General features: G+C 47.8%; 1 protein-coding gene across 1 annotated transcript in view; it reads right to left on the reverse strand.

Moving 5' to 3' along the window:
• LOC146805560 (uncharacterized) overlaps positions 1-9,382 on the reverse strand; it is a 46,378-nt gene extending 36,996 nt beyond the window's left edge. The window contains exon 1 of the mRNA XM_085620525.1: positions 9,046-9,382. Coding sequence (XP_085476651.1) covers positions 9,046-9,245 — 200 coding nt within the window. The 5' untranslated portion in view covers positions 9,246-9,382. The remainder of the gene's footprint in view (positions 1-9,045) is intronic.
• Positions 9,383-11,245: the final 1,863 nt, after the last annotated feature.

An 11,245-nucleotide genomic window follows, 5' to 3' on the forward strand; every position in this document is an offset into this window, starting at 1 on the left:
ATATTTATATAATGAAGATACCAAAAAAGAAGCGCAGAGACGCCTTCTGTGCTGAGACAGTGCAAAAAAAGGCATCATGATACAACCCTTGGTACAAATAGAACTGTCACTTATGAGATTATAGCTATTTTTCCATGACTTTTGAACCTGCAGTGTTAGTGATTCATCAAATACCCATCTTTTTGTTCCTACTGTAGCTTCACATGGATATTTTGAAAACACCTAGGCACTAATACAAACAAGGCATATTTACCTGTTTCCAAGACACACAGACAATTAAAGGCATATTTTATTGGTAAAGGTGCCCTGGTGGATGTTTATAATTTACAAGCACAGTTTATTCGGAGTCAGATATTTGCTGCATAGATTAAAAAACTCACACACGTCTGATGTTTTTGCTCTTTCCTCGTGTCTCTCTGGTTTAGTTTTCTGCAATTCTCAGAGTTTTGCATTATTAAGAATAACCAGTCATAATATAAGATGCAGACGTAACTTACACAGACCTGCCAACTTAAAAAAATAATAATGTGAAGAGAGGGCGCAGCCTTTGAGAGGTGGGATTTGTGACAAGCATCGCCTGTGGGAGACACTTCTACCATCTTCCTCAGCTCACACCAAAAAGGAAACAAAAATAAAAGATTCAGTCTGCTATCAATGTCACGGAGAGCTTAAAAAGCCAATACTGGACATCAACTGTGTAGATTCTCCCAAAACAAGCTGGAAGAGAGGTTTCCAGCTCACCATGTATTACCTCCCGGGCCTTCCAGTCCTCGTCTCATTCCTTACAAAGTGGAGAAAAAAGAACAGGAGAATGCTGGGACACCTAACCCCACCCCCTTCCACTGGGAGTACATAAGCTGTAACAACCCAGCATTCCGCCTGTTCTTTTTTTCTGTCTTTCGACAGAATGGGACGTGGATTTCGCGGATTGCACTTACCTGTTTGCAGTCTTCTTTGGATGTCTTCGTCAGGCTGCTGGGCTGTCCTCGACGGCCTGCTGCGTGGTCTACTGGCCTGCTGGGCTTGCCGGGAGCCACTTTAGTTGGGAGGCGGCCCTTTATGGCTGGGGTGCTGGCCCTCCGGGTCTGTGCCCGGTTGGAGGGCATGTCTTCCTGTGGCTGGGCTGATCTGGAAGACACGCTGATGCTGCTGCTGTTGAGTATCTCAGGCCCATCTAGGTGGGCCCCTGGAGTTCCTGGCTGGGTATTAGGGTCCAAATTGGGGCCTTTTCCTCCATGGGTGCTCTCTACTGCTCTCCGTGGTGGTGCTGGGTCGGCCAGGTCTCTGCTTGTCTGTGAGCCTGCCAGAGAATACCGGATGCTGCAGGCTTTTCCTCTTTTGCCTGGCGCTGGTTTGGTGAAGGGCGCCCAGGTTGGCTGGTGGGGGCAGTCGATGTGTGGTGATGCCTGCCTGCCCCGGTGGTGAGTACCACATAGCGGTTTCTTTTCCAGTCCTGGTTGTGCCTGCGGCCGTGTCACCCTTTTTTTCTGTGATCTGGTCTGCTCTCTGGTTGGGCCTGAATGTTGCCTTCCCTGGATGGCCGCCTGGAGGTGCCTATTATTGTTGGCTGACTTTCCTACACCCATACCTCCCTGTTTGCTCTTGGTTGGCAGTCTGCCTGGATAGTACAAAATTCCCCTAGTGTGGTAGGCTGTTGGCCTTTTGAGACCCTGGCGCCCTGTTGCTTGGTCTGTGTTTGGGTCTCTGTTGTTTCTGTCTTTTTCAGGGGTGTTTCCAGATGGCCTACTGCCCGGCGCTGTGCTGGTTGTCAGTTACTGGGCTGGCTGGTGAGATCAGGCGGTGTGTTATGCTGTCTGTCTGCCCCGCAGGTAAGTACCGCATATCAGTTTGTCTCATGTTCTGGCTCTCTGGCCCTGACCTTTGGGGTCTTCAGACTCCCGAATGCTGGGGTATATGTTTTCTACCGGTTGCCCAGCTCTGTGTAGTGGTCTGTGCCTGAGCTGGCTGGTGGGGGTGGGAGGTGTTGTGTGGCCTCTGCCTCCCTGGTAGTTTTTTGTTTGGTTTTCCTTGCTCCTCTGGGGGTCTGTCGCTTTCTTGCCTCCTGTGTCAGGCCCTTGGGGTTCCCGGCTATCCTACTTCTTGGGTTTCTTTCTCGACTGGGATGGGGGGTTTGATGTTGTGCCCTTTTTTTCTGACCTGACATGTCCCTTGGGTCTTCTACTGCCTCTCGCTGGTCTCCTGCGGTTGTCTGTAGATGGCTGTTGGCTTCAGGGCTGCGCTGGTGGTGCCCCTGGGGTGCCTTGTTGTTGGTGTTTGTCTGTTGCCTGGCGCTGGTTTGTGGGTTGTGCTTGGGGTGGCTGTAGTGGGGTGTGTGCCGTGTTCTGGATTTCCGTTTCGCTCCTGCTTGGTGGCCCTGTTGTTCCCCGTTTCAAGGATGTGTCTTTTCTCTACCCTGGCCTTGCCTCGGCCCTGGGGCCATGGCTTTGCGGTTGTTTTTTGTTCAGGCTGTCCCTGGTGTGCCTGGTTGCCATCGGCCCAGTTTGTGGGGTGCCTGCAGGGTTGGCTTGGTCCTGTAGGTTTCCCCTTGGGGCTTGTCATTTGGGCTTAGTCCTTTGGCGCTCTGGTGCGGGGGCTGGTTTTGTGCCTGTGGTGTCTCTAGTCCCTGTTTTTTTGGTGGCTCTGTGGTTGCGTGGTCTGCGGGGGCACGGTTTCTCCCTTTCCCTCTTCCGGTCCCTCTTCCCTTGGTGGGTTGTGCACCTTTGGGTTCTCCAGGCTCGTCCCTCCTTGGGCTGTGGTGTGGCCTTGGGTCTTTAGGTGGGGCCTTGGCTTTGCCTCTGTCAGTCTTGGCCACGCTGTCCCTGTGTTTGGCCCCACATTTGCCTCTGCGGGAGGGTTGGTGGTTCCTTTTCTGCTTGGTTGTGTCTGGCTCTGGCCGTGGGGGCCTTGATCCTTCGGGGGCGCCTTTGGGTGTCTGCCTGTGTTTTTGTCAGCTTTTCCATTCTCTGGTTGCTTTGCACTTTGTTTGGGTGTGGGTCGTTCGGCCCCTTGATGGTCGGCGGTCTGGTGCCTGGTGTTGCTGGGGCCCGGGACAGTCTTCTGTCCTTTTCCTCTTCCCACTTCTCTGCACCTACCTGGTGCAGGCTGGGCCTTGGCGTTGGCATGCAGGTGTGGGCTGCTTGGCTCCCTCCCTGTCTTTCTGCCGCTTTGGTTACCTGTGTGGCCTGGCTGTGGCTAGTTCCTGTGCCCTGGGGTTGGGGCGGTTGTCCCAGTGCCACTCCTTCCAGGCCCATGGGGGTGCCGTGTTGGTGGCCTTGTGTCTTGCTGGCATGTCTGTTGTTGGGTCTGCTGGCTTCTTGGGTGTTTGTGGGGGCGTCTGCAGGTTTGGGCTTTGGGCCTCACTGTTTTTCTCTCCTGTTTTTGCATTTCTGCGGCTGCTCTTGGGTCTCACCTGGGGTGGTTCCTTGGTGTCCTCCTTTGCCGTTCTGGCAAGTTGGATGTTGGTTCAGTTGGGGGTTTCCCCCGTTCCCTGTTCCAGGTTCTTGTTCGGTGTCCGGTGGCTTGGTCTTCCCCGGTCCTGTGTTTCTCCCCTATGGTTGGCCCACAGGTTTTTGGTTTGCGGTGCCGCCCATGGTGGGAATTGTTTGGGGCATCTTCTTCCCGGTTGTCTATGTTTGGTCTGTGGGTTCCCTTGGTCTTGGTGACCTTAGGGGTTTTGCCTCTCCCCCATCTTGGTGTTGTGCCCTTGATCTGGTTCAGGGTCTGCTGGGGTCCATCCCTTGCCTTCCTTGGCCGGGGTCCTGTTGTTGTCCTCGTTTTGATGGGAGGGGTTGCGCTTCTGGCCTCTCTCTTGCCTTCGTTGGGCGGGGTGCTGGGTTTGTGTCCCGGTGTCCCCTGCTTTCGGGGTGGTTGCCTCTGTCCTGGCCTGTTGTCCTGTACATGTGCCCCGGGTCCTTCTCCAGGTTTGGGGGCTTTTGGGCTGTTGTCTGGTGTCTATGCTGGTGGATGTTCCTGGACGTTCCTGCCCCGTGTTCTGGTCCGCCTCCGGGGGTTCCTGTGGCAGGTTCCTCAGGGCTCTCTGTTGGGGGTGCTGTCGGATTGGGGGGGGCTTGCCCTTGGTCGCCTCTCCCTCCCTTCCTGGTTTGCTCTGTTTGAGCCTGCTCATGGTTGGTCCTCTGGGTCGGTGCCTTGGCTTTTTCGGCAGGCCCGTCCTCTTTTGTCTCTTCTGATCTGCTGGGGGCCTCCCCTGGTGTTATGGGATTGGTCTTGTGGTTAGTCATTTCATTCCTTTCTCTCCTGCTCTGGGTGGGGCCTGTTGGGTCTCTCCTTACTTCCCTTCAGCTTTCTGATGGGGTCGTTAGAGGTTCTTTCGACAGTGTGTGGCGTTCATCCCTTGTCTGTGGGCGGGTCGCTCGCCGTCATTTCTGCTGCTAAATTCTGGGCGCTGGGTGGTGTTCCTGTTCTAGGCAGCCTTTTCACTGGTCAGGTGCCCTTCCGGGCTTTTTGTGCCCTGTGGATGCTTCTGCTGCATCTGGGCCCCCTTTTGCTGGTTGTTCTGGGGTGGCTCGTTGCTTCGGCCCCTCTGAGGATTCCCTTGGGGCTTGGATCTCAGTCCTTGGCCTCCTTTCTGGCCTGTCTGAGGGTCTTGTGTCCCTCCTGGTGTGGGCATGGCTTCTTGCAGTGTTGGGTTGCCCTGATTCTTCTTCTGCGGTTGGCCTCGTCGCCGTCCTTCTGGTGGGGTGAGTCTCTGGTCCTTTATTGTTGGGATCTCCTCCTCTGTGGTTAGTTCAGAGGTTCTTGGTGTGGGTTGTCTACCCTTTGAGTGGCAGCTCATTGGTTTGGCTCCTTGTTTTGGCTCTTCATGGTCGTCCCCTGCTTGTTTTGGGGGTTTGGGCCCTGTTGTTTGGTTGGGGGCATTGCGGGTTGTGTGCTACTGCCTGTGTTTTTTCTTCTGGTCCTCCCATTTGCTTCTTTTGGGGTGCTGCTTTCAGTGTGGTGTCCCTGCTGTTGGTGGGAGTTCGGAAGGCCGGATTGTTTGCTTTGGTATTCTCCACCTTGTAAGGAATGGGACGAGGACTGGAGGGACCGGGACGTGATGCCCTATTACTTACGGGTAATCTTCATCACTCCTGGCCTCGTTGTCCTCTTCCCATTCCTTACGCCCCTCTCTCCCTCCCAGACAGCCGGCCTTCAGGTTGGTGGCTTGGTAGTTCAGGCGAAATTATGGTTTGGTACAGCTTATGTACTCCCAGTGGGAGGGGTGGGGTTAGGTGTCTCAGCATTCTCCTGTTCTTTTTTCTGTCATGGAGAGGATCATCTCCACTTTGTAAGGAATGAGACGAGGACAACGGGACCAGGAGTAATGAAGATTACCGGTAAGTAATAGGGCAATCCACAATGTGATGTAAACTCTTTACTGGGTGACCTTATGAAGAGAGTACACTGTGCGATAGTGGCACCATATCAGTCAATCAATCAATCAGGATTTCTAAAGCGCGGTTAATCACCTGATAGGGTATCAAGGCACTTGCAAGTCCCGGAGGCTTATTCGAACAGCCAGGTCTTGAGAGCCATTCGGAATTCCGGAAGTGAGGTGATGGTCCAGAGGTGCGTGGGGTGGCTGTTTCAGGTCTTTGTTGCAATGTGGAAAAGTAGCATCCTCTACTTCTGCTTCGGTAGATGCGGGGAGTATGGGCAAGTGGAAGGAAGGTGGAGCGTACTCATTTTGACTGTTGGTGGAAGTTCAGGCGGTGGTTAATGTATGTGGGTCCTTGGTTATGCAGAGCATTGTTTGTGTGGGTCAGCAGCTTGAATTGGCTTCTCTTCTGTATGGGGAGCCAGCGGAGTTGCCATAGGTGGGGTGTGATGTGGGTTCGTCAGGGAAGGCAGAGAATGAGTCTGGCTGCGGCGTTCTGTATGGTCTGAAGTTTCTGTCTGAGGTGTGAGGCGATTCCTACGTAGAGGGCTTTGCCATAGTCCAGTCAATTGGTGATGAGGGCCTATGTCACATTGTTTCTCATGGGTAGGGGTAGCCACTTGAAGATCTTACGTAGCACGCGCAGAGTGAGGAAGCAGGCGGAGGAGACGGTGTTGATCTGTGATTTCAAGGTGAGCTTGTTGTCAATGATGATTCCGAGGTTTCTGGTTTGGCCAGAGGGAGTGGGTGCAGGTCCTAAAATCTGAAAGCCACAAGGAGTCGTTCTATGTGTTGCTGCTGTTGCCAAAGATCAGTACTTCCCTCTTGTCTGTGTTCAGCTGCAGGCAGTTTTTCTTCATCCAGTCGGTGACGTTTGTCATGCATCTGTGGGAGTCGGCTCTGATCGTGGTGGGGTCATCAGTGAGTGAGAGGATTAGTTGGGTGTTGTCTACGTAGGAAATTATGTTGAGACCGTGGGATCAGATGATGTTGGCCAGAGGGGTCATATATGCTTGAAGAGAGTGGGCCTGATGGATGGGCCCTGGGGAACACTGCAGGTGATCTCCTTGGGTTCATATGTGAAAATTGAGAGGTGAATCCTCTGGGTTTTTCTGGTGAGGAAGGAGGCATGTGTTGACTGGTCTGCAACACCACTTTCCTAATTCGACATAAATTGTTTTCAGGTCAATAAATTATGTGTTTTTGATATTTATTGCATCCTATCCTTTCTTTCAAATGCTATATTGATTGGTGCAAATCACCACTATTGGTGCCATTACATGTTGCTCAGCATTGGGATGATATGGAAAGAGATACCATGGTAATAAAAATTCAGACTGGTAGCATCACCCCTGAATCTGGGCATTATGAGTTAAAAGGTCCCAGAATGGGGAATTAAATGCTGAATCTGGATTTACTGGATTCTTTCCTGCATGCAGTTCTTGATTCTGGGATATTTACTGTTGACCATTTCCACTTGCTATTGGAAGGTGTAAAAAGCCAGTGGTCCTGCATCTAGTTTTACTGGGTGCACTTTTGCACCTGGTAAAACCAGTCTGGTATTCCCACACTCAGTGTATCTGGTCCGGGAACGCACAACTACTCAGGATCGCCTGGAGCAGTATCCCCCCCACAGATACTGCTCCGTCCAACACATACTTGAGGGCTTACTTTGCATTATTTACGCCGAATTTTGTCACATGTGTATATTTAAATGGGTGTAAATGTTCTAAAAGCCAATGCTTTCTACCTTTGTGGGCGTAAGCCACATTTGAATAGCATTTCCTTGACCTCTGACACTTTCTTTTTTTCCTAAGTTACATCTCTTGTGTTCTCTGTTTGAGCACACACACATTGTACTTTTTCACATATCAGGCAATAGCAGCGCGCATCTTGCATACGTGTGTACTTCTACGTTGGCCTTTTGGACATATCTGTCAGTGTGGGTCATCTCCACATATGCATGTGCAACGTCCACATTTTTCCATGCCCTGCCAAAATCTTATGCATCAGCTCGCTTCTATTTAAGCACCTCCGCGCCCACGAATACTTCTGCAAGAAGTATGGTAGGATGAGAATTCTATGCTGCATCACCGTGTTGACAAAAGAAATCCATTCCCCACGGTCTACAAAGAGATTTCTAAGACAATCGGCTATTGGGTTCTTTAGACCCTAGGGGAAATTTGCTCCTGCATCAAGCTTGTGAGACAGTAAATGGCCCTTTACATTGTCAGATTACATTGAATTTATTTTTCAGGCATTCTTCTTTAACATTTTAACTTTTCTCCATTAGTATTTTTTCAGTATGTTTCTGTATTCTACGTCGTGCTTCTGTTTCCAAAAGCACCCCTATTCCAGTTTTAGTTTTTTTAGCTTTTTGCATGATTTTGGCATTACAAAACTGCACCCAATCTAAAATCAGAAAAGATACATCTGCTGTTAAAATAATCTCAAACCTGTAAACCCTAGTATGTATTAAAGTGAATCAAAGTGGAAGTTATGAACGTGTATAGCAATAGATACTGTACAAATCAGCAATGTACATTTATGTTTCATACTACATTTTCGAAAGATTCTCTGGTATGGTTTGTCCAGCACTTTGAAATCATGGTGGTTAAGTCTGCGCTTAATAAAATAAATTAATGCGCTTAATAAAATAGATTTAAAAAACCATTATCAATTTGCAGTCTTTCCCTTCAGAGCTCTGTGATTCCTTGAGGAGGATCACACACACTTTGTAGTCTTTCTATTACATGTATTTTATGTAACTAAGGCAGTGCTGGGTGCAAACACCTCCCTTTTACTACAGTATTATAAAAGCTGTATTCTGGCGGTGGTAAAGTGTGACGAGAATGTTTGTGCATATTTTTTTATTGAATTTTTGTTGTGGTTGTGATTTGTTGTGATAATATTTATGCTGTTGTGTCTTTGTGCTGCATTACTGCGTTGTATTGTTGGTAGATTGTACTATGGTTGTTGTGGTGTGTTCTAGTTGACTGCTTTGTTGGTTTGTGCCCTAGTATGTGTTAGATATGTTTTTAGATGTTATGTTATTCGGTTATGTTGTTTACTTTAGAGAGCACAACAAATGCTGCTAAGTGGCTAACCAAAAGAAGCACATCCCTTTTAAGTTCCAGTGACAAACAACAATTTACCACTATCTAAGGTGGCAAAATACTGCTGCTCTGGCTATTTGACTATTTAAGACACCAAGCAACCCAGCGTTATGGAAGAAAACTGTGTTAAATTAACATCTCCAGTGCTCACTTTATGTGATACAACCTTTTGTCCTAATAATATGAATGAAAATACAACATTTCATGGTTTTGACAACAAATGGGTTCTGCAACTTCAATTTTTTTTAAAGACATTTAATGTGCCTGAGCAAGGTGTAATGATGTAACATGGCTCCATGCCAGAACACTAGGCATGGAACCAGCTTGTTCTGAGGTTCTGTCATGTGAGGGTTCTATGATGACAGTTGATATGCTGGCTGTTGGTTGAGGCTGTAATAAATACCTCTTACCACATATCTTCATCTGGTGTGGATTTACTTTATTACACTGGCGACGTTTGGGCGGAGAAAAGAACCCAGAGGAAGGGACAGCCTCAACAGCAACAAAGAAGGAAGAGCTTGGATTATTTCAGAGAAAAAAAAGGTGATAACTTACAGAGACGTGCTGGATGAGGATCCAGCGTTTTGAAGCATGTTCAAGCAGTGAAAAGTGGGAAATTGCGGTTGTAAGAGCCTTGTGGAAAGCTGTTTGAGCAGGTACTGAGGATCAAAGTGGTCTCTGTATGCTTCACGACGTCTGAAGGTCAGTGAGCAATTGAAAAAGGACTGAAGGCTGTGGGAAAGGTTGGCGGCCATCTTGAGTGTGGTGAAAGGAGAAGAACAAGCCAGACTAACTAAAGAAAATAGACCGGATGTTTGGTTGCGGCCATTTTGAGTGAGGAAAACGATCCGAGATTGCTCAAAGAGGAAGCAAGCCCAACTGCCTGAAGAAAATGGACCAAATGTTTCGTGGCGGCCATCTTAGATGAGGAAGAGTTTGGTTGCGGCCATTTTGAGTGAGGAAAACGATCCGAGATTGCTCAAAGAGAAAGCAAGCCCAACTGCCTGAAGAAAATGGACCAAATGTTTTGTGGCGGCCATCTTAGATGAGGAAGAAGGAATTTTTTCTTATATATATATATATATTTTTTTTTTAATTCTTTTTTGCAGCACAAGTGTTGGAGGACATCGAAGAAGATCATCGACGGTCTATTGGAAGTTGAGAATTGGACGGAGACTGGATAAGGATCACTATATTGGTTGGTGGTCAGGGGAATAAACGTTTCTTTTGTAACTTGATTACACTTGTGGAATACAAGTATTTGAGCGTTGTAAATTGAATTAAACTGAAAAGGTCATCTGCGGTGACAAACACACCATCAACAAACGTGTTTGATATAGCGGTATCGTGCTGGGACATATGGTGACTGACACATCTTTTGGACTTTAAGCACTTTTAGCAACTAGTTGGGTTGTGGGGAAGTAGTGATTTACACCTCTTGTGAGTATGCAGAATGTTACAGCGCCGCCGTTTTTCTTGTCAGATCCAGGAGAACCGGTTATTAAGTGGAAGAAATGGAAAAAGATTTTTGAAAATTATGCCAGGGTGTGTGGAACGAATTTGAGTGGTGAAAGGAAGCAGGCACTTTTGTTACATTGTTTAGGGGGCGAAGGACAAGAGGTGTTGGAAAATCTACCTCCTTTGTCGCAAAATGATCAGAGGGGGTTGAATGAATATGAAATATGTGCAAGACAACTAGATTTACATTACTTGCCAAAGATTAGTACTATTATGGAAAGGTACCATTTTGGTTTGCGGGAGCAAAGAAAAGAGGAGAGTGTGGAAGAATATATTACGGCTTTGCGGAAGTTGGCTTCAAGTTGTAAATTTGGGGCGTTGGTAGAGGAAAGAATTAGAGATCAGTTTGTGCTGAGGTGTTGCAGTCATAAAGTGAGGGAAGAACTCTGGCTAAAGGACGAGCCACCGTTGGATGAGGTTATTAGTATTGCAAAAAGGGTAGAGCATATGTTAAAGTGTGTTGGAGAACTAAGTAAAGAACATAAAGAAGACAAGATCAGTGTAAAAGCACAAGAAGTGGAGTGTCGAGCCATACAAAAAGATGAGAGGGAAAAAAATTATGAGGGTGTCTGCGAGAAAGGTGTTGTAATAGAAAAAAACGCAGGAAAGACACAAGGGAATCGGAGGTTTGCAACAACTTTTCAGGGAAATTGCTACAGATGTGGAAGGTTTGGACACATGGCTAATGCAAGTGAGTGTCCTGCTAATAGGGTTACTTGCAATGTATGTGGAAAAAGAGGACATTTTGGGAAAAATTGTAGGATGAGGAATAGGAGAGATTCAAGATCAGAAATAAAGGAAGTCAGTTTTCAAGTTAGTGAGAGTGAGGTGGAACATCCCTCTGAGTGGGTTTTGGTGGGGGATGTTAGAGTCAAAATGAAATTTGATTCATGCTCTCACATCACGTTTCTCTCAAAGGATCTTTTTATGAAGAATTTTCAAGGAAGGAAGAAACTGTCCAAACCTAATATTAAACCTACGGGTTATGGTGGGTTGCCAATTAAGTTATTAGGTTATTTTGATGACTGCATTGAGTACAATGGTAGGTTCACTGATGCTAGGATTTATGTTGCTGAGAGGGGTGATAATTTGTTGAGCTGGAGTCATCAAGCTCGTTTGGGTGTCATTCTCAATCCTAATGCACATCCATCTGTTCAGGTACAATCTATTGAGGGTGACGAAAACAAGTTTGTGAGAGCGTTTGGTGAATTGTTCAGTGACACCTTGGGGTGTTTAA

Source organism: Triturus cristatus, chromosome 8, assembly GCF_964204655.1.
Source record: "Triturus cristatus chromosome 8, aTriCri1.1, whole genome shotgun sequence".
NCBI classification, from domain to species: domain Eukaryota; kingdom Metazoa; phylum Chordata; class Amphibia; order Caudata; family Salamandridae; genus Triturus; species Triturus cristatus.